Genomic DNA, 22360 nt, shown 5'->3' on the forward strand with positions numbered 1-22360 from the left:
CTGGTGCTGCCACAGTTATGCTCTCCCTTCACACAGGGCAGGAATGATATCGCCACGGTCTCCATCTGTAAGAAGTGCATTTACCCCAAGCCAGCCCGAACACACCACTGCAGCATCTGCAACAGGTGGGTCTTGGCTTTGCTCTCTGGGAATCCCAGCTGTGGCCCTTCTGCTGTAGCCCTAGGGCAAAACCTCACCTTGAGTTTGCTAAGACATAGGTGAAGCACCCATCATGTCCCAGGCGATGTGCCCTCTTCTCCTGACACCTCATCCTTACGATGGTCCTGTGAGTTAGGCATTATTACCACTTGTGAAAACCGAGGTTTGGAGAGATGAATTACCTAGTCCAGTATCTTATAGCTATTAAACTGCAGAGCTGGGTTTGAAGCAAGGCCTGGCTGTCTTCAAAGTCTGTGCCCTTTCCACCTCAGCAGGATGATGTCAGAATTGGCACTGACATCTCAAGAACTTTGGCCACCGTAACAGAGCCTGTGTCCCTTCCTCACAGGTGTGTGCTGAAGATGGATCACCACTGCCGTATCCTTTTGCTTCCTCTTCTGCCTGAGGCCTTCCTTAGCTCCAGAGTACTGTACAGGGTTAATGACCACCATTTTAGCATCACCCTGTAGAGAACACTGGAATTGAGGAGTTGTGGGGGCTGACCATCTCCTGGGGGAGCAGGAAGCTCACACTCTAGGACAGATCTTCTTGGAGCAAGGAATCTTTTAACAGCTCTTTCTTTTCTAAACTCTCATGCTAACAGCTATTGGATGGAAAGAGATGTTTGAGCTTCTGTGGTTGTTCACTGGGTACGCCAGATAGAACTATGGGTCCCCGTCTGCTGTTCCACACAGATGTCTGGCTGACTCCAGCTAGGCGGAAATATCGGCAGATTCATTTTAGTGAAGGATTTCAGTTTCTGTGACTTCCTGGTGGGACCTGAATGCTCTGAAAAGCTTTGAGCACTTCTACCTCAACCTTGGGTGTAAAGTCTTGTATTTTCTTGCCTTTGGAAAGTAGTTCTTAGTGACTGGAAGCCTGAGGCTTGGGTGATGTTGTCACGAACCAGGGATGAATCCGAGGGGCCTGGACACCGCCTGAAATTGTGTTTGATTCTAGTCCTTAATCATTTCCCAACCAGCCTGGCTAAACAATTGTGTGGGCCACTATAACCATCGATACTTCTTCTCATTCTGCTTTTTCATGACTCTGGGCTGTGTCTACTGCAGCTATGGAAGTTGGGACCTTTTCCGGGAGGCTTATGCTGCCATTGAGGTGAGCTCGTTGTCAGGAATAGGGCAGCTTGGTAGTGCAGAACTTTGAGATGTAGAATCTGTCCCTAAGGAATGGGGCAGTAGCACCCCATCCTAGAGGCGTGAGAGTATAACCAGCACTGTTTTCCATCCCCTTAGAAAATGAAACAGCTCGACAAGAACAAACTACAGGCGGTTGCCAACCAGGTGGGCTGTCCCAACCCCACTGCCTCCTGCTGCTCAGGCCTGGGGGCATAGAGTTGCTCAGGCAACTGGGGCCGACCTGCCCATTTAGTTGTAGAGGCTGCTGAGAGGCCACTCTAGACCAGATCAGGAGTGTTCAGGCAGACTGGCTGTGGTGGGTAAACTAAGTGACCTACAGGCAAGCTGGAAGTTCCTGGTATTTGACAGTTTTGGCTATCTATCCCATCATCACCTCTCTTCGGCCGAGCAAGCAATCTGCCTTGGTGACGGCCTGAGCAGCAAGGAGTCTATGTTAGTCTGTGTAATGGGGTTCCAGGGGACAGAGATCAGGCTGAGCCAGTCTGATCATCCCTTGCACCTGGTCTATCTACATCTGGATCATCCCTGCCCCCAGTACCTTTTAGGACTCCTTAATCTGCTGAACCCATCTTGGGCCCATATTGATTGTATTTCTGCTGCCGTTTCACAGTCCCTAGTGGTTCTCCTCACTCCAGTCAGTCCATTCTGGGTATGGTCTGGTCTCCTCTCTTGGGGATGCAGCCGCGCAGTGAAGGAGTTCTGGCTGGGGATTGGAGTGGCTTCCCCTGGAGCCCCATCTGTGTTGTCACTCTAAAGGCCCAGGGTCAGCTCCTCCTGTGCTTCACCATCCTGTCCAGACCCTGCTCTGCTGCCCAGTGTTTGTCCATGTGGTGATGCCGCTGGGCTTGGTCCACCCATCTTCGCTGCTACCCTGACTCCTCTGTGGCTTTACCCCGTTTTCTCTGCCTGGGTTTGGATCACTTCCTGCCTATAGGTGCTGGGGCCGTTGCTGGAGACCCACGGAGCAAATGAGCCAGCTTTGCTGTTTTCTTTTTCTAGACTTATCACCAGACCCCACCACCCATCTTCTCCTTTCGAGAAAGGATGACTCACAAGAGTCTTGTCTACCTCTGGTTCCTGTGCAGGTATTTAATTTTGATAGTTTTAAGGGAGGGGAAGCTTCAGAAAAAAAGTTTTTTAGGTGCCCACATGCAGGCGGAAACCCATTCCTAAGTGAACTGCTACTGTTTTAGTCTAATTTAGGTTGTCAAAGAGCCAGCACTTTTCTAAAGCATTTCGGGGCAGGGAGCACTGAGGATATTGGCATTGCTTATTACTAAGCACATGGATACAAGTATATGCTTGATATGTAACCAAAGTAAGTTAAACTCCTTATTTATAGATGAGGAAAACTGAAAATTGGGGGCCAAGGGGCGGTGAAGTGACTTGTTCTATGATACACAGCTAGTAGGAATAGTAGCACTGGAATTTGAATTTCTTGCCATCCCATTCCAACCCTGGGTGCTTTTACTACCTCCCACTATCTCCCAAGCATGGGTATTTTAGGAAATATAGAACATTTTCTCAGTAATACAGACTTCTCTACTCTCCTTTCTGCATACTCTCTTATTTTCCTTTAACAACAACAACAGAGATGGAGTCTTGCTATGTTGCCCATGCTAGACTCAAATGATCTTCCTATCTCAGCCTCCCGAGTTGCTGGGACTACTAGGCATGAGCTACTCTGCCTGGCTTCACATCATTTATTCTTAGGCCACTTTGATGCTTTTTCATTGATGCTCTTTATAGACATAATGAAGTAAAAGTTTATCTAGGATATATGCTGGGAGGTGAGGAAGACTTAGGTAGAGAGGTTACAAGCCAGTTGTTACTGCTTAGCTCAATTTCAGACATACTTCCTCCAGCCCTCTCTAAACTACCCACCAGTCTTCGCCCCTCTTTTCTTAGTTCTGTGGCACTTGCCCTGGGTGCCCTAACTGTATGGCATGCTGTTCTCATCAGTCGAGGTGAGACTAGCATCGAAAGGCACATCAACAAGAAGGAGAGACGTCGGCTACAGGCCAAGGGCAGAGTGAGTAGGGTTAAAGGCTCCGGGTGGGTAGGTGGGTAACTGAACCTGCTCTCCTGTAAACAGGCCATGGGCAGGGCTGACTAGGGCAAGCATTGTAAAAGGCCAGAACTACTCTACCTGAGCTTTAGCTTAGCCAGTTTAGTCTCAAAAATTAGAAGTTCAAAGAAACGTGTTTTTCTTGGCTCCAGGTATTTAGGAATCCTTACAACTACGGCTGCTTGGAAAACTGGAAGGTATTCCTGGGTGTGGACACAGGAAGGTAATGTAAGACACACAGACTAATGCGGTCCAACAGAATGCTGTGATGAGAAAGATGTTCTGTGCCTGTGAGCACTTAGAATATGGCTAGTAGCTACTGTGTTAGCACAGTTCTAGACTCTACGAATAGAGATCATTGTTCATTTGAACCTAAGAGGTTTGAGGCCAACACTGTGTGGTTTTAAGTAACAGATAAGGCTTCAACATGACTACGGTAGAATCCTAGGAAAGCTGTGCTCAGGAAGGGGCCTCTGGTTGTAGGATTCGGTGGCCACCAGTCACCTCTCACTTGGAGAGCAGTGTCTAGAGTTCAAGCCAATAATTTGTGACATGAAAATAATCTACTTGTCACAGAGGCCCTAAGACAGTAATTGGAGCTACCTCTCAGCCCAAGACAAGGGGAAACAATTTTTCTTTCTTTTTTTTTTTTTTTGAGACGGAGTCTCGCTCTGTTGCCCAGGGTGGAGTGCAGTGGCGCGATCTCGGCTCACTGCAAGCTCCGCCTCCGGGGTTCACACCATTCTCCTGCCTCAGCCTCCCAAGTAGCTGGGACTACAGGTGCCCGCCACCACACCCGGCTAATTTTTGTTTTGTATTTTCCGTAGAGATGGGGTTTCACCATGTTAGCCAGGATGGTCTTGATCTGACCTCGTGATCCGCCCACCTCGGCCTCGCAAAGTGCTGGGATTACAGGTGTGAGCCACCACGCCTGGCTGGGGAAACAATTTTTCAAATGGCAATTACTGAGGCGATAACAATTAGATGAGCAGACGTGCCTTCCCTCCACCCTTTCCCATGTACATGACACTCCTATCACTGTGCTTAAAGTGGACCTTTAGAAGTTGAGCTCGAAACCTCAAAAGGCCTTCAAGGCACCAAAAGGTACATTTGTTGGATAAAATTGGGCAGAAAAAATTAGAACTTTTGTTACTTTCATGATTGACATCAAGGTAGCTTCAGGATACCTTGATGTATGCTTGTTAAGGAATGATGATCGGGAAGGACCAAGAATTCTTGGAACTCAGAGACATTTCTCTTTTCTCTTCTAGGCATTGGCTTACTCGGGTGCTCTTACCTTCTAGTCACCTGCCCCATGGGAATGGAATGAGCTGGGAGCCCCCTCCCTGGGTGACTGCTCACTCAGCCTCTGTGATGGCAGTGTGAGCTAGACTGTGTCAGCCACGACTTGAGCACTCATTCTGCTTCCTATGTTATTTCAAGGGCCTCCAAGGGCAACTTTTCTTGGAATCCTTGATCAAAAAGAGCCAGTGGGCCTGCTTTAGGGTACCATGCAGGACAATTCAAGGACCAGCCTTTTTGCCACTGCAGAAGAAAGACACAATATGGAGAAATCTTAGGACTGACATCCCTTTACTCAGGCAAACAGAAGTTCCAACCCCAGACTAGGGGTCAGGCAGCTAGCTACCTACCTTGCCCAGTGCTGACCAGGACCTCCTCCAGGATACAGCACTGGAGTTGGCCACCACCTCTCCTACTTGCTGTCTGAAAAAACACCTGACTAGTACAGCTGAGATCTTGGATTCTCAACAGGGCAAAGATACCAGACCTGCTGCTGAGGTCACTGCCACTTCTCACATGCTGCTGAAGGGAACAAAAATAAAGGTATTCGATTTTTAAAGATATGTAGCTTTTCACTCTCTGCCTCACAATAGGGCAGGGAAGGGGAAAGTCAGGGTCAAAACCTAGTGAGTAGGTGTTCTGGTCATGCCTCCTTTTTTTTTTTTTTTGGAGACGGAGTCTCACTCTGTCTCCTAGACTGGAGTGCAGGGGTGCGATCTCGACTCAGTGCAACCTCCGCCTCCCAGTTTCAAGTGATTCTTGTGTCTCAGCCTCCCAAGTAGCTGTGATTAAAGGCGTGTGCCACCATGTCTAATTTTTGTATTTTTAGTAGCGATGGGGTTTCACCCTGTTGGCCAGTCTGGTCTTGAATTCCTGACCTCCAGTGATCCATGCGCCTCAGCCTCCCCAAATGCTGGGATTATAGGCATCGGCCACCATGCCCAATCTAATTTTTTTTTAATTATTTGTAGAAATGGGTTCTTGCTGTATTGCCAGGACTAGTCTGAAACTCCTAGCCTCAAGTGATCAGCCTGCCTCAGCCTCCTAAGGTGTTGGGTTTACAGGCCAGTCCCTGTCATTGTTCCTCCAGCTTGGTGCAGTGGCCCCTTGGGTTATATGAAGCATATGTGGGGTGGGGGAAATATCTGACAGCCCCTTACCAAAAGAAATCTTTATTCTTCAGCAGGTACACACATCCACCAGCCTCGGTCCTCAGGGCCACACTCATATGCACTCACCCCTCAGCAGCATATCGCCCCTTTTCTGACATACCAATACAAGAGACCCAGGACCCTAGATCTTTCTTCAAACACAAGTGTCTCACACACACTTATTTCACAAATCCACTAGAAATCTGGACTCTTATGTTCCTTGTACAGCCATGCAACAGAGGCCTAGCATTTGTGCTGTGTCTGTGGGAAAGGCAGTCAGAGGCCAGTGGTTTCCCTGCTTTGGGGACGATGGCTCGATAGTAATTCCAGGTTAGATTGTCAGAACAGTCTAGGCCAGGACTGAGGGCTCAGCTGCCAGGACTCCCCAGCAGAAACCTGTAGGCAGAAAGAAAGTTGGCGGCATTAGTGGTGAGGCTCATTTTGGTCCCATCTCTCCCCATGACCCAGAAACTCACCATTCCCCCCTGGCTGACACTGCTTCCTTGCGCACCAGTCTCTTCTTGTCATCCAGGGGTTTGGCTAAGGCCCGGATCACCTGTGGTTTGTACGGCAGCAGCTGTGGTGTCAGAGGATATAGAGGATATAATCAACCTTGCTCATCCAAGGCAGCTGAAAGTACCGCTTTTTTGATTCTGCACAAATAATATTCTGAGGAAAGCAAAACATCTTTAGCGATTCCAAGGGATGTTAAGTGGCAGGATGACCATTCTGTTACCTTCTGGGCCCAAGGAAAATAATCCTTGGGCCCAGAATTACAAGATCTGCACCTTGTAATTCAGATCTCAATTACACAGCAGGGTGGCCAACCCTACTTGACTAAGGCAAAAAGGTACTTACATGTCTCTTCTGAGACGTTCCCAGGCCAAGGAGGGACGCTTGAGGTACTTACCACAGGGGTGGGCAGGCGAGTGAGAGCATGCATGCACTGCAGTGCGGCGATCCGGACAGCCTGGAACACAACCACAAGGAGGTGAGAGCGTGCCCAGGGAGAGATGCTGGTGCCTAAAAGAGTTGCTGGGGCTCAACGCACCATGGAAGGGCTAGAGCTGAGGTTCAGAAACTTGGTGACGAGGGTGTCCACGTGAAGACTCATGACTTGGGGTGCTTCCAGTAGAAGAGGCTGAAGGCAGCTGAGGGTGGAGAGCTGTACCACACAGTCAGGGCAGGACAGGGCCTCCAGCAGCAAGGAAAGAAGCTAAGGGGCAATGGGCAAGGTGGGGGATGGCCACATAGTGAAGATCCTGGTTCTTGTCCCCTCCTCTTTCTAGCCCCATCTGAGGAAGAATAGCTTTGTCCTTTGCTTAGAAGCTCTGCCTGCAGGACTTACCGTGGGCAGCTCTGGCAAGAGCACAGGCTTGGGCAGCCTGTTAAGTACATGAGAAAGACCTTTCAAGTAGTTTGGCTTCACATCTGTAAAAAATGGAAAGGCTTAGAAGAGAAATTGGACTTCGATATATAGCTTGAGAATTCAATCCTGATCTGTGATGAGGCTGAGACATCAGCCTACAAAGGGGTGAAAAAGTCCTTCACGCTCAGAATAAGCAAGATACACCCATCAAAGGAAGAAGTAGGACAAGAATCTAGAAGTTTAGTCTTCTAGGCACAGACCACAATATAGCTCTAAGGAAGCAAGTGGCTCCTAAATTATCTTGGGGAATGTGGCCAAGCAAAGGAGAGGTGTGTATATGTGGGGCCTTTCTTTCAGACTCCTCACCTTGGGGAGCAGCATGGAAGCCCTGGACCAAAGCAGGCACATTATCAGTGAAGAACCGCTGGCGGAACATGATCCGCACTTCAGCATGGCCAGCACGAGTCAACACATCAGTGCAGTCAGACATGAGCAGAGAGAAGCCGTCCGCTGCTGCTGGACCTAATTCTGGGTCATTCAGGAGGTCCATGAGCTGGAGAAAAAAGAGCCTTTGAGGTACATCAGGGAAGAAGAATCTTAAGTGCCAAAGATGAGAATGGGGCTGGGTATGGTGGCTCATGCCTATAATCCTGGCACTTTGGGAGGCCAAGGCAGGTAGACTGCTTGAGCCTAGGAGTCTGGGCAACATGGCCAGACCCAGTTCTTACAAAAAATACAAAAATTAGCTGGGTGTGGTGGGGTGCCCCTGTAGTCCCAACTACTTGGGAGGCTGAAGTGGGAGGATCACTGAGCCTATGGAGGTTGAGGCTGGAGTGAGCTGTGATCGCACCACTGCACTCCAGCCTGGGCAACAGAGTGAGACCCTGTCTCAAAAAAAAAAAAAAAAAAAAAAAAACCCACACAGAGGAGGATGGAAGTCCTTGGGAGGAATAGGAGCAACAAGAAAGTTTGTTTAGGTCCTGGGTTCTCCTGTCTCCAGAAAGGACGTACCCGGGCTGTAAGGCAGGAGCTGAGAGGATGGTATCTGAGCACTAGGGCCTTTGTTACCTGTAATTGGAGACACAGAGAGCAATTGGGGAATGACACTCAAACCCCAGAACCCAGAGACATAGATGTTTATAGTTTAGGGTCAAACAGGGACATTTTATTTAACCAGACATAACTGCCTCTCTGTCTAAACAGACTCTACTCCAACTCCTTACCCAGAGAAGAAGAGTGAAGGCCTGACTACGACAGGGCCCAGAGCCCAGGCCAGCCTCCACTTTGTCCACAGCCAGCTGTAGGAATTCATCCAGCTGTTGCCCTAAAAAGGAGAGGAAATGGTGACATAAAGGCTACACATTTTCCCTTTAACAATGAAGGATGCAAATCACTTAAGTGCAGAGCTGCCTGAGAAGCTGTTAGAAAGGGAAAATACCATTTTTGCCTGTGGACAAAATGATTGGACACCTGCAGAAGAGCCTGGTATTCTCATAATACAGAGGTGCTGCCATTTGAAAAGAGAGGGTTGTCACTAGCCCCACTGTAGGGAGTAGGATGGCAGAACTAGATTCTTTGTGCTCCCTTCTCTTCTTAGGTACTATAAAGCTCTGCCCAACTGTGGTCTTGATGCTTTTCCCACAGGCAGTCCCAGGACAGTGCTTGAGCAGTTGAAGCCCTATTAATGTTATTAGCAAGCTCCTTTTAAAAAGAGAATGAGAACTGAGCTATAAGGTTTCACGGGTAGTTGATTGTGGGAGGCTCCTTACACAGTCTGATCTCAGTACCTGCAGGGTGCTTGTTGAGGAGTCCTGCAAAGCACTTGGCAGCAGCGGTAGAAGAAAAGGGGCAGCTGTGGCAGCAGCTCAGTTCCAAAAGCTCCCGCATGAGTTGGTTCAGCTGAGGGATTTCCACCTACAGAAAACCTGGCCATGTAATGGACCCAGAGAACACCTGAACTCCAAGAGAACCAGTACACAGTGGCAGCAGGGACCGGGATGGATAAGAACTAACTCCTCTGGTGGGGGAAGTAAAAGATCAGCTTAGCCTGTGGCAAATTTCAACCCAAAGTCACCTGGGATCCATTTCCCCTTGTCAAGGTTAAATAACGGTACTTCCCAAATGTGCTCACTTACATTTCGAGGCAGGGAGCAGACAAAGGCCATAAGCAGTGCAATCAGCCGCCTCTGCCCCGAGGCGTCATCCTATAAAAGAAGCAGAGCCCGATCAAAACTGCCAGCAATAGGCTTGTCTGCCCCTCTACCCATTCCAGATTAGCCCTAAAAAAACCAGCTTGAAGGATGTAAGTTGTAAGACTGTCACCTGGAATGGCTGGAATCGGCTTGGGAAGCTGTTTTCAGGCAGAAAGGAGACGTTGCCATCCAAGAAGAGGGGCACAATGTGTGTGACACTCTGGGCAGCTAACCTGGGGGCAAAGTACTAGGTATGACCAAGGAGCTAGGATTCTAAAGCAGCCCTCTCCTCCACAGACATGCTTTTCAACCTGGGGTTCAAATTAGGATCACCAAGTCAATGGGACATGCCCTGATCATTCATGCATTGAACAAATACTAATTTGGCACATATTATGTGCCAGTAATCATTTATATTCAGGTTCCCATCTGGGAAGTCAAGGTATGTTTTAAAATGCCCTACAGGTAATTCTTAAGCCCATCTGCAGCTAAGAACCACTGGTCCATGGCTTCCCACCCTCACAGTCCATGATGCTAAGAGCCCCTTCCTTTTGTTTTGTCAGCAAAACTTACAAGACAATTAACTGCACCCACATTTACATATAGGTAAAAGGACAGCTGACAAGGCAGCTACCTGTTGCTTCTTCCCAAGAATGCTATCCTCCCTGGGTTCAGGCCACATCCATGATTATACTTACTCAGGGCTCAGGTGGGTGGTAGCAGTGCCAATGACAGACACCATGGCAGCCAACACCTCATCCTCCAACAGTACTTTTTTCAGAACTGAGGGCTCCTTCTCTGCAAAACATACACATGCACACAATCACAAGACCATGACGGGTTCAAGAAATGGATGATTGGGTTCTGTCACCATCACTGACTCTGGGGCTTGACTCTAGCCATGACAGCAGTTCTTAATCTGGCCTCTGGTAGTGCTGTAGTCCTGAGAACCAGCAGGGCACTAGAAACAGGACTGGTCTGACCTGGGGCCACAGAGCGCTCTTGAGAACTCAGCACAGTCCTTAGACTAAGCCAACAGTGGGAAAGAAGGATAGCTAAGATGAACAGTCTTAACATAAGAAATAGAAATGTTGTCCCTGGTGTCCATGGAGATGCAAAGAAAAAAAAACACAGTAATGTTGGTTTCTGAAAAAATTAAAAACATGCATTTTTCTTCATGAGTCCTTATTATTTATAGCAACTATCATATACTGAGTACTTCCTGTGTGGCAGGTACTACACACTATCTTATTTAGTCCTTACCAACTACCCTGTGAAACAGTTTTTCTTTTCTTTTTTTTTTTTTTGAGACAGGAACAGGATCTCGCTCTGTCACCCAGGCTTGAGTGCAGAGGCACAATCATGGCTCACTGCAGCCTTGAACTCCTGGGCTCAGGTTATCCTCCCACCTCAGCCTCTTGAGCAGCTGGGACTATAGGTATGCACCACTATGCCTATTTGTAGGAACAGGGTCCCCTGTGTTGCCCAGGCTGGTCTCAAAACTCCTGGACTCAAGTGATCCTCCTATCTTGGCCTCCTGAAGTGCTGGGATTACAGGTGTGAACCATGGCACCAGCCTAGACGGTACTCTATCTCCTCCTTACAAGTGAGGAAATTGAGGCTTGGAAAGGCTGAATATCTTCACCTAAATTAGCACGTGGTAGAGCTGAGGCTGAAACCCAACCAGGTGGGCTTGACTCCAGAGTCCAATTCTAAGTAAACTAATCACATAGCACTTCAAGGGGAAAAGGTGTGCATTCTTTTGAATGTTGCTAACACTAGTAGATTTTGGTTCCTGCCATTGGTCAGGGTGGCACCCTTTACTATGAAATGAAATCTCACTCTGAGGACAAAGGATTCAAAATAAACCTCTGATGATACAAAACACAGTACCAATACCCAGAGGGTGGCAGTGGTGTTCAACACCAGCAGAGGGCAGAGTTCCCAAAGGCCAGGAAGGAGAGGTGGAAAGTTACCTGGCATAGAGGCCTGCACAGCCAAGGCAAGCAGGCAAGGTATAGCTGTCTGGTGGAAATACCAGCAGCTCTCAGGGTCCTGCTGACATTTTTCTGCCACCTGTTTGAGGCTCTGACAGACAGCAATAACGTCACTGGATTGTGCAACCATATTCCCTGTTGGTGAGAAAGTGTTCTCTGTAAGGTTTTCTTAAAAGCACTTTCAGGTATTTCCAATACACAGCAGATGAGAAGAACAAAGATGAGTGAAGAGACCAAGAGTGCCTTATTAAAAAGCTGAGTCACTTTATTCTCCTGGCTGTTCTTTCTGATCTATTCAGACTTCATAGTTGAGACTTGCTCTGTCCCAGGCTCTGCAGCAGAAACACTTGTATATATTCTCCCCTTATTTTTCGTAACAACCCTAGAAGTATAATTTCCCTCACTCTATAGAGAAGGACATGCAGGCACAATGAAATAAAAGATCAGTGGCTTTTCCAGGGTCACAGGAAGTGCAAAGTCAGGAATCAAGCCCAAGTTATAATCCAAGTCTAGTATTCATTCTACTATGTAACAGCTGCTGGATCAACCATGGTAGGCCTGAATCTACCCACAGGGCAGGCTGCTGTCACTTTTGCCTTGGAGCACTGCTTCTCAAACTCAACGGTCTCTGAGTTACCAGGGGACACTGTTAAAATGCAGATTCTGATCAGTGAGGGCCTGAGATTCTGCACTTCTAACAAGCTCCCAGATGACGCCCATGCTGCTGGTTAACAGACCATCTTTTGAGCACCATGGCCTTAGGGTGATGCCTCTCAATTCTGCCCCACATGAAAATTACCTACTCTTTTTTTTTTTTTTTTTTTTTTTTTTGGAGACAGGGCTTTACTCCTGTTGCCCAGGTCAGGCTGGAGTGCAATGAATCGATCTCGGCTTGCTCCAACCTGCACCTCCCGGGCTCAAAGTGATTCTCCTGCCTTAGCCTACCAAGTAGCTGAGACTACAGGTGCATGCTACTGCTCCTGGCTAATTTTTGTATTTTTTGTAGAGATGGGGTTTCGCCATGTTGCACAGGCTGGTCAGGTCTCAAACTCCTGAGCTCAAGTGATCCATCAGCTTTGGCCTCCCAAAGTGCTGGGATTACAGGCGTAAGCCACCACACCTGGCCTGGCACTTTTTTTTTTTTTCCTGAGACGGAGTCTCACCCTGTCTGCCCAGGCTGGAGTGCAACGTCACGATCTTGGCTCACTGCAAACTCCGCCTCCAGGGTTCAAATGATTATCCTGCCTCAGCCTCCCGAGTAGCTGGGATTATAGGTGCCTGCCACCACACCCAGATAATTGTTAGTAGAGACGGGGTTGCACCATGTTGGCCAGGCTGGTCTCCAACTCCTGACCTTGTGATCTGCCCGCCTCAGCTTCCCAAAGTGCTGGGATTACAGGCGTGAGGCACTATGCCCGGCCCTTTTTTTCTTTTGAGACAGAGTTTCACTCTATCGCTCAGGCTGGCCAGGCTGGAGTGCAGTGGTGCAATCTCAGGTCACTGCAACCTCCGCCTCCCAGGTTCAAGAGATTCTCCTGCCTCAGCCTCCCTAGTAGCTGGGATTACAGGCGCATGCCACCATGCCCAGCTAATTTTTTTGTATTTTTAGTAGAGACGCGGTTTCTTCATGTTGGCTAAGTTGGTCTCAAATTCCTGACCTCAAGTGATTCACTGGCCTTGGCCTCCCAAAGTGCTGAGATTACAGGCATGGGCGGCGGCTCTGGCTGGGTACTCTTAATAGTACTATTGCCCAAGTCCCATCCCTCCTCAGAGACTGATTTAGTTGGACGCAGGCATCAGTATTTTTTTTTTTTTTTAAAGAGTTGATTGTGTTACTCTTATGTATAGCTACAGCTAGAACCACTGCCTTAGAGGCATCAACTCCAAACTTGACTACAGCTCCCCATTCAGCCCAGTCCCTTGGTTATTATTCCTAGTAGTTACCTCTGTTCACCTGCCAGAGATGCTGCAGCAGCAGAGGCAGTGTCTCCTTGACGATGCTGGGATGTGTTGATACAGCTGACAAGGCTTGCAGACAGCACAGATGCTGGGAGCATTGGATGTGCTCATCTCCTTTAGTCAAATTTGACTCCCCTGAAAGCAACCCATAAGATGAAGGTTCACTGTGTGATAGCAAGCACGAAGGCCCCAAAGCCTTGCTGGGAAGGGATGCGCCACAGAGGATTAGAGACACATACCTACACGCAGCTCCTCAGCGAGCTTGGGTATGAGGTGGCTGCTGAAGGCCACAGGGTAGAGAGCAGCCAGGGCTCCTGATGCTTCCAGTGCTGCCACCCTGCTGGAGGCGCAGAGCAGATGAGCAATGGCTGAGCCTTGGCTCACAGCTCTCTTGCCTAGGTCTGATATTAGGCAGATTCAGGAGTGTGAGCTCCCAACACCTCCTTGCCAAAGAGTAGAAGTCAAGTACCTACACCACTGAGTTTGACAGGGTTTCTTAAAGCCTAAGAAGAAAGCAGTCCTACATCTCTCCAACCGGTTAGCAGCCAGAGCCTAACACAGAGCTCACCTCCCCTAAGGAGAGCCAAGGGTCAGAAGCACAGAGCCCTGGTCCTAGCTTGATCTGTTGCTGCCAATACAGAGGCAGGGAACAGCGTGCTCTATATCTCACTGCTTTAAATTCTCACCAACTCTGGGAATCCTCCTCCAGGAAGCTCAGTCTGTACAGGTGACCCACTGCCAGCTCCAAGTCCTCAGAAGATAGGAGATCTGTAGTTAGAAGGGAACATGAATCCCATCTTTCGTCCCCTGCAGCCATCACAACCCTTCCAAGCTCTTATTAGAAATCCCAAATCATCCAGAGTTGCAGTGAGAACAGGATAGTAAGGCTGCTTTTCACTAAGGCAGCCTTACAAGAAAAGGACCAATATCCTTCTCTTCTCTCTTTCCCTTAAGATGTACCTGGCTGGGCACCCAAGACTGTGAGTGTACGGATGCCAACAAGCTGAAGCTGGGTGCTGGGGTCTGTTAGGGCCATGAATACCAGTGAGCACAGCTGGTCCTTGAAGCCATTCAGAGGCCTTTGATCTAGGGAGAGACAGAGGCCAGGTTAGAAGGAAGCCATTACATTCCATATCCCTGACTAAGCTGTGATATACAGACAACCTGGGGTAGATTTTTTTTTTTTGAGACAAGGTCTCTGTTGCCCAGGCTGGAGTGCAGTGGCACAATCTGGGCTCACTGCAGCCTCTGCCTCCCAGGTTCAAGCTATTCTCCTGCCTCAGCCTCCTGAGTAGCTGGGACTACAGGCATGTGCCAACATACCTGGCTAATTTTTGTATTTTTAGTAGAGACAGGGTTTTTCACCATATTGGCCAGGCTGGTCTTGAACTTCTGACCTCAAGTTTTCCACCTGCCTTAGCCTACCAAAGTGCTGGGATTATAGGTGTGAGCCACCATGCCCCGCCTCCTGGGGCAGATTTAAAGAGCTTAATCCACTGGGTATCCAGGAAGCACACTGAGAAAAATAAACAGATCTCATCCATCTCATCTGTTAGTGTTCTCTTGTGCTACAACCTCAGAATAGGACCATTGTTCTAGACTACTTTTCCACAGCACTCTTTGCCCTGCTGTCCTTTATAGTCTGCAGTGTTCAACAGTCCCCAGAGCACTGCAATGGAAGGCAACCTCACCTTTGTCTTCATAGCTCCATTTCTGCTGCAGCTTCAAGAAACCCAGGAGCATTTCAAGGATTGTCCGCCGCTGGCTGCTCTGTAATGTTTCAAGGGGTACTGGAGTCAAAGAATATTTTAAGGTATTTCAATCCTGCTACTCTGGATGTAGGGAGAAACCTTTCTTTCTTCCAAGAGATGGGGGTTTTGCTATGCCACAGTCAGGCTGGAATACAGTAGCATGATTATAGCTCACTGCAGCCCCGACCTCCTAGGTTCAAGTGATTCTCTCGCCTCAGCCTCCTGAGTAGCTGCGACTACAGATGCGTGCCACCTTATCCAGCTAATTTAAATTTTTTTTTTTTTTGTAGAGATGTGGTCTTGCTATGTTGCCCAAGCTGGTCTTTAAATCCTAGCCTCAAGTGATTCTCCCGCCTTGGCCTCCCAAAGTGCTGGGATTACAGGCATGAACCAGCATGTCCTGCTTGGCTAATTAAAAATAAATTTTGTTTTTTAGAGATGGCATCTCGCTTTGTTGCCCAGGCTGATCTTGAACTCCTGGCTTCAAGCAATCCTCCCTTTTTGGGAGAATGATCCTTTTATGTAAGAGACAGGGAAAAAGTAAGTAAGGGAAGCAGCAGCAGCAGCTAATGGGAGCAAAACCCAAGATCTACTATGTCGGCCCCAGCTAAAACTTAGCACTCTGAGAAAGGGAACCTAGCACACAGGTCCCATCATTCCCCCAAAGATTCTGCTCCCTTACCTGACTGTGCTTGTGGAACTGTTCCAGCAGTAAAGGCAGGACATTGCTGGTGATATAGTCACAGGCCCGGGCAGATGCACCTGCAGCTGCCTGCAACAGCTTGGCACTAGGCCACACCAGTTTCATGTCTGGTTCACACAGGTGGTGCCTGCAGTCTAGAGAAGCAGCACATCACAGACCTGGGGAGGAGGCCAAACGGTGCCTGACTCCCCTACAGTCCACAGAGGTTGGAGACTGAGACCCATGACAGTTTGCAAGCAGTTAACACTCAAATTGTTTTCAATTCAGAGTAGGGCTATTGCCCCCAGATCACCAAATATATTGGGGCTAAACAAGAAAGGTCACTGGCCCTTAAGGAATGTCATTTATTTATTTATTTTTTTTAAAATTTGAGACAGAGTTTTGCTCTTGTTGCCCAGGCTGGAGTGCAGTGATACGATCTCAGCTCACTGCAACCTCTGCCTTCCAGTTTCAAGCGATTCTCCTGCCTCAGCCTCCTGAGTAGCTGGGATTACAGGTGCCCACTACCACGCCCGGCTAATTTTTGTATTTTTAGTAGAGACGAGGTTTCACCATGTTGGCTAGGCTGGTCTTGAACTCCTGACCACCCACCTCGGCCTCCTAAAGTACAGGGATTACAGGTGTGAGCCACCACACCCGGGCAAGGAATGTCATTTCTATTGTGCTCACTCCCCTTCCTGGCTGCCACAGCCCCATTACCCTGTAGAATGTTGCTAAGGAAGGAGTCAAGGAGGTCCTCAGCATCAGCCCTCAGCACAGAACGAGACAAACACGCAGTCAGGGAGTGGAGGGCCGCCAGGCCCTCTGCCTCCACCCGCTCACTTGCCGTCTGGAACACCTGTCAGGGAGGGATCCCATGGCTACTGAGGTGAGCCTGCACCAGATGAGACCCCACCAATCCACTGCCTATTTCCTTGTTGGAGAGGAGAGTGAGAACCTCTAGGACACAGAAATGGAAATTAACACGTCAACTGAGTGTCTTCTCAACTGGTGTGTTCTTACCAAGTCCTTAGTCACACTCAGGACAGAGACACACACTTTCTGAGAAACAGAAAACCAACTCTGAGCAGTGGCTCTGCTCACCTTTCTATTCACCACGGTGTCAGAGGCACCATAACCTGCACTCCTTGCCACAGAAGGACAAGAAGTGGGTAATGTGCAAAGGTGATCAACTGCTCTTACCAAGCAGCTGACTGTCACATAGGGACTCTCTCTCGTCATTCAACTAGAATTATGTCCCCCTGCTTGCCTCCTGAATAACCAGGCATAATACCTTGGCCCTGGGGATGACAGAGGGAAAAGGACAGGATGTATTATTTCCCCTCATGCCTGACAATTGAGAGTTAATAGCAGTGAATTTATCTGAGTAACACTCACCTCTCTGCGGATAGAAGCCCAAAGGCTGGGGAGGAAGTCCTTCAGCTCCTTCTGTCCATACACAGCACAGCAAGCATTCTGCCAAGGAAACCGCTGCTATCAGTTATGTGCACACTCAGACACCTAGGATGTGCAGGTACCTCAGCATAAGGACACCTGGAGGAGCCTTGGTCTCAGCAGAAAAACCAGTGAAGATTTTTAACAGTCCTACTCAGGGAACAGAAAAATAGGAGATTACCCTGGTTGATAAAATAGAAGCCTAAGAGGGAGTGCTGGTCAGCCTTTCCTCAGTTACTATGGGATGGGACACGACAATATGCAGCTGGGGGCTTCAGGTCGACACAGAGGCCCAAATCCTGGGTGTCCTCTTCTGAGGCCCATGAACTGTTCCTTGGCTATCCAAGAATCTATATCCTTTAGTACCCCTAACTTGTCAAAAGGTAGCTGGGTCCTGCAAGGAGAAAAATCACTCACCAGAGTCTGTAGAGAATCCAACTTGGCACTCAGAACCTCAGAATCCACTTTCTCAATCAACAGGGGCAGCAGAAACTGTGGGACAGAAGCAAGATCTTAAGCCTGAGATGGGTAGTATGTCAGTCACATCAAGTCCTCAGAAGCAGGTACTACTTATCAAGGAGCTATACTGAAGTCAGGAGCTATGAATGTGAGCTAACTTCCTGCCAAGCAGTGGCCAGAGCCCCACTACCTCAAAAACAGGCAAGCTGACAAAGTTACAGGATTTTAAAAGACAGCACCATATAGGGATTGGGTTTATTTATTTATTTATTTATTTTGTGTAAGAGGGGACGGGGTCTCCCTATGTTGCCCAGGCTGGACTTGAACTCCTGGGTTTAAGTGATCCTTTCCACTCAGACTCTCCTGAGTAGCTGGGACTATAGGTGTGCGCCACTGAATCCAGCTCTGGATTATGAAGAGATGCTAAAGTTTTCTGTATCGAAGGTTTGAAGATACCTGCCACATAAGACACTTGTAGGGTGTCATGCCCTAAAATGTATACCAGATCTTTTTTTCTCCATGCTTTTACTGCTCTTTCTTCAGAACCTTCTATTGGCAGAGGCTATACACCTTAATTTGGCTAGACCCACCTCAGCGAATCGTGGTGTAGAAGCCAGCACAGCGCGAAGACTCAGGATGAGGTCTTCTCTCTGGATACCATGGGGGTCATTAGGTGGCTGGAAAAGGGAGAAGGGCTGTGGGTTTGTGTAACATTTCAGACCACCCTTGAACCCAGGCTTGAACCTGGTAACCCTGTAGAACAGGGTGATACTCATACCCAATCAGGGAAGACAGTAAGATAATGACGCCTCAGCAAGAAGACATGCTTGACCTTTTATGTATTCCTTGGGAACTTTTTTTTTTTTTTTTTGAGACGGAGTCTCGCTCTGTCGCCCAGGCTGGAGTGCAGTGGCTGGATCTCGGCTCACTGCAAGCTCCGCCTCCCGGGTTCACGCCATTCTCCTGCCTCAGCCTCCCAAGTAGCTGGGACTACAGGCGCCCGCCACCTCGCCTGGCTAATTTTTTTTTTGTATTTTTTAGTAGAGATGGGGTTTCACCGTGTTAGCCAGGATGGTCTTGATCTCCTGACCTCGTGATCCGCCTGTCTCGACCTCCCAAAGTGCTGGGATTACAGGCTTGAGCCACCACGCCCGGCCTGGGAACTTTTATCTTTAGGCATTTTTAAAGATCTGATTACACATTTTTCTATCATTTCACCACTAAGAGATAAGCATGCTTAACTTTCTCGTGTATTGCTTTCTTCTCTGATATATATTGTTACTATGTGCTAGTATATACTGTTTCTGTATACTTAAAGATAATTTTGTACATGCAGTTTTTAATTTTTTTCACTTAACATATTAAGAACATTTTTATGGTATTATTCTTTCATAGCATTAGTTTTAGTGGCTATGATTTCATTTTGTGGTTGTACTAGTTTATCTAAATAATTCCTTGTTGATGGACATTTCCATTTTTTTCACCCTTATAAAAAGCTGTAATTCTGAAAACAGAAAGCCTTGATGGTTTCTGTACCAAGACGACAGATTGAAAACATAAATCAGGTTTTCCTTTTCCTCTTCGCAAACTCCACCAAAAACACAGTAAAAGAAGGGATTTACTTTTTTTTTTTTTTTTTTTTTTGAGATGGAGTCCTACTCCGTCACCCATGCTGGACTGCAGTGGCTCAATCTTGGCTCACTGCAACCTCCACCTCCCAGGTTCAAGCAATTCTCCTGCCTCAGCCTCCCAAGTATCTGGGATTACAGGCGCCTGCCACCGCGCCTGGCTAATTTTTGTATTTCTAGTAGAGACGGGATTTCACCATGTTGGTCAGGCTGGTCTCGAACTCCTAACCTCAAGTGATCCTCCCACCTCAGCCTCCTAAAGTGCTTGGATTACAGGTGTGAGCCACTGCACCTGGCCTAGAATTTCTATTCCTGAATTACATACCCATAATGTCAAAAATGAGAGAAAAGATTGAAGACATTTTAGGCTTACAAATCTAAAAAATCCTCACTTCTTCCTACATTCTCACAGGAAAATACTAAAGGAAGTACACCACCAAACTGAGGGGGTAAACCACAAAATGAGGAATATGTGAACTCAGGAAATAGGAGATCTGATCCAAGAAAAATGATAAGGGAATCTAGGATGACGGTGAAGGAAGATCCAATATCTACTCTGCATTAGGAGTAAAAATCAACCTGTTGACATTGTTTGGCTAAGAATGGTTTTAACATTTTTAATGTTTGAAACAAACCAAAAGAATATCTTGTGACAAGTGAAAATTATATGAAATTCAAAGTTTAGTGTTGATAATAAAAGTTTTATTGGGATATAGCTACTGTAGCTGTTCTTGTCTCTAAGGCTGTTTTTGTGCAGTAACAGCAGAGTTGAGGAGACCATATGACCCACAAAGCTACTGTCTGGCCTTTTATAGAAAACGTTGGCCAGGCATGGTGGCTTATGCCTGTAATCCCAACACTTTGGGAAGTCAAGGCAGGTGGAAGCCCAGGAATTCAAGACCAGCCTGGGCAACAAGGCAAAATCCTGTCTCTATAGAAAAATACGACAATTAGTCAGGAGTAGTGTCGTGTGCCTATAGTTCCAGCTACTCAGGAGGCAGGGGTGGGAGGATCACCAGAGTACCAGAGTCCAGGGAGGTGGAGGCTGCAGTGAGCCGTGATGGTGCCACTACACTCCAGCCTGCCTCAAAAAAAAAAAAAAAAAAAAAAAAGAAAGAAAAAAGAAAGAAAAAGTTTGCCAGCCTCTTCTTAGAGTGAGCATATAAGCATAGTGAAGAAACTGAACCCTAAATTGATCAGATCCACTATGATGGCACATGATCGATACTGAGTTGTGGCTTGGCGTGGTGGCTCACGCATATAATTCCGGCACTCTGGGAGGCTGAGGCAGGTAGATCAGTTGAGGTGAGGAGTTCGAGACCAACCTGGACAACATGGCAAAACCCCATCTCTACTAAAAATATATTAAAAAAAAATTAGTCGGGCATGGTGGCACGTACTGTAATCCCAGCTATTCAGGTGGTTGAGGCACAAGAATGACCTAAACCCAGGAGGCAGGGGTTGCAGTGAGCAAGGATTGTGCTACTGCACTCCGGCTTGGGCAACAGAGTGAGACCCTGTCTCAAAAACGAAACAAAACAGAACCAACAACAAAAAAAACCCTGATTTGTAAGACAAAGAATATCTGTAACTCAAATAGTTACACTAAAGCCAGATGCCTCTGTTTTAATTAATATCTTGATAAGAGCTTTCTGCTTCTGACAGACTGCAGTGCAGAACAACATACAAAAACTGCTTGAATGAGAGAAACTTTCCTAATATTATCTGTAAGTTTATTTTGCCTAGATTATCTCTGTGAAAATAAACAGCTGTGAACAGTGATTGTTTCCAATGGGAAAATGGACAGTGGCAGTAAAGGGGTATGAAAGGAGTTTAATTATCTACCCTTTAAATGTTGAATCATGCTCATTGTATAACCTTTCAAAAAATTGGATGAAATACTGTTCCTCTCCCCCAAATTATAAATGCATATATTCTTTGACCTAGCAATTTCTTTTAGGAATTTATTCTATCATTATACCCATATGTATGAAAGTTGTAGCATTGCTCATAACAGCAAAAGATTAGCAACAATCCACAGAGGACTAGTGAAATAAATTCGTTATTTCTGGTCAAAGGAATATTATGGAGCCATAAAGAATGAAATAACTAACTTATATACTGACATGGAACACTCTCCAAGACATACTGTTCAGTGAAAAAAGCAAAGTATAGAAGTGTGTGTGTGTGTACATGCCCGCATGTGCACACACTATAATTTTAGGGGGGTGGTGTTAAGGCATTTGCTTATATATAGATGAAAAAACTCTGTAAAGATACAAACATAACTGATAACTTGGTTGATTATGAAGAAAAAAAGATGGTAGGGAGATTTCTCACCCTTTTGGACTTTGGATCATGTGAATGAATTATATTTTCAAAACCAACACAAAACACAAAATAAAACAAAGTAAAGGCTGGGCATGGTGGCCCACACCTGTAATCCCAGCACTTTGGGAGGCTGACGCAGGTGGATCACGAAGTCAGGGGTTCAAGACCAGCCTGGTCAAGATGGTGAAACCCCATTTCTACTAAAAATACAAAAAAAAATTAGCCGGCTGTGGTGGCGGGCACCTATAACCCCAGCTACTTGGGGGGCCGAGGCAGAAAACTGCTTGAACCCGGGAGGCAGAGGTTGCAGTGAGTTGAGATCGCATCTCTGCACTCCAGCCTGGGCAACAGAGCAAGACTCTGTCTCAAAAAAGCAAAAACCAAACCAAACAAAAACAAAAAACCACACAAACCGAAGTGAAAATAGAAGAATGTGGTGGCTGAACCAGGATCTTTCAAGATTTCAAGAGTATAGAGTTAGAATAAGAATTCTGATTATGAAAGAGATGAAAAGATTCATTTCAGGAGAGAGGTGGTCCCCAGTAACATAATGTCAACTGAAATAAGCTGGTAAGAAATTCCCTACAGCAAAGATGGTGGTGTCACTATAAAGGCAGTGAGAGTCAATATGCTGTTTGGCATGCTGCAACAGAATGCCTTTTATTTCTTTCAAACCACTAATGCTTGCAGCACACACACC

At 47.1% G+C, this 22360-nt stretch overlaps 2 protein-coding genes across 84 annotated transcripts in view; one reads left to right on the forward strand and one right to left on the reverse strand.

The window, feature by feature from the left end:
* The window catches only part of ZDHHC16 (zinc finger DHHC-type palmitoyltransferase 16), a 31234-nt gene that overhangs the window by 6180 nt on the left and 2694 nt on the right, over positions 1–22360 (forward strand). For 2 of the 34 annotated variants that reach the window (XM_015147784.2, XM_015147788.3), the window contains 8 exons: positions 37–125; positions 509–537; positions 1142–1275; positions 1413–1460; positions 2316–2401; positions 3225–3348; positions 3537–3607; positions 4656–5245. In XM_015147784.2, the coding sequence (XP_015003270.2) occupies positions 37–125; positions 509–537; positions 1142–1275; positions 1413–1460; positions 2316–2401; positions 3225–3348; positions 3537–3607; positions 4656–4770 (696 nt within the window). In that variant the 3' untranslated portion in view covers positions 4771–5245. 34 annotated transcript variants of the gene reach the window in all.
* MMS19 (MMS19 cytosolic iron-sulfur assembly component) overlaps positions 5843–22360 on the reverse strand; it is a 38667-nt gene continuing 22149 nt past the window's right edge. For 18 of the 50 annotated variants that reach the window (XM_077947044.1, XM_077947037.1, XM_077947042.1 and 15 more), the window contains 23 exons: positions 18292–18378; positions 17660–17734; positions 17186–17263; positions 16508–16646; positions 15788–15942; positions 15046–15124; positions 14315–14440; positions 14041–14122; positions 13594–13694; positions 13340–13489; positions 11375–11530; positions 10097–10196; positions 9529–9631; positions 9342–9410; positions 8994–9120; positions 8430–8530; positions 8218–8274; positions 7573–7759; positions 7186–7268; positions 6889–7053; positions 6748–6807; positions 6314–6414; positions 5843–6233 (listed from right to left, as the gene is read on the reverse strand). In XM_077947044.1, the coding sequence (XP_077803170.1) occupies positions 6206–6233; positions 6314–6414; positions 6748–6807; positions 6889–7053; positions 7186–7268; positions 7573–7759; positions 8218–8274; positions 8430–8530; positions 8994–9120; positions 9342–9410; positions 9529–9631; positions 10097–10196; positions 11375–11530; positions 13340–13489; positions 13594–13694; positions 14041–14122; positions 14315–14440; positions 15046–15124; positions 15788–15942; positions 16508–16646; positions 17186–17263; positions 17660–17734; positions 18292–18378 (2409 nt within the window). In that variant the 3' untranslated portion in view covers positions 5843–6205. Of the gene's footprint in view, positions 6234–6313; positions 6415–6747; positions 6808–6888; positions 7054–7185; positions 7269–7572; positions 7760–8127; positions 8275–8429; positions 8531–8993; positions 9121–9341; positions 9411–9522; positions 9632–10096; positions 10197–11374; positions 11531–13339; positions 13490–13593; positions 13695–14040; positions 14123–14314; positions 14441–15045; positions 15125–15787; positions 15943–16507; positions 16647–17185; positions 17264–17659; positions 17735–18291; positions 18379–22360 lie in introns of all 50 variants that reach the window. The other 32 variants (XM_077947056.1, XM_077947061.1, XM_077947051.1 and 29 more) reach the window with 8 other exon arrangements.

The sequence above is a fragment of the Macaca mulatta genome, chromosome 9 (assembly GCF_049350105.2).
Source record: "Macaca mulatta isolate MMU2019108-1 chromosome 9, T2T-MMU8v2.0, whole genome shotgun sequence".
Taxonomy (NCBI): domain Eukaryota; kingdom Metazoa; phylum Chordata; class Mammalia; order Primates; family Cercopithecidae; genus Macaca; species Macaca mulatta.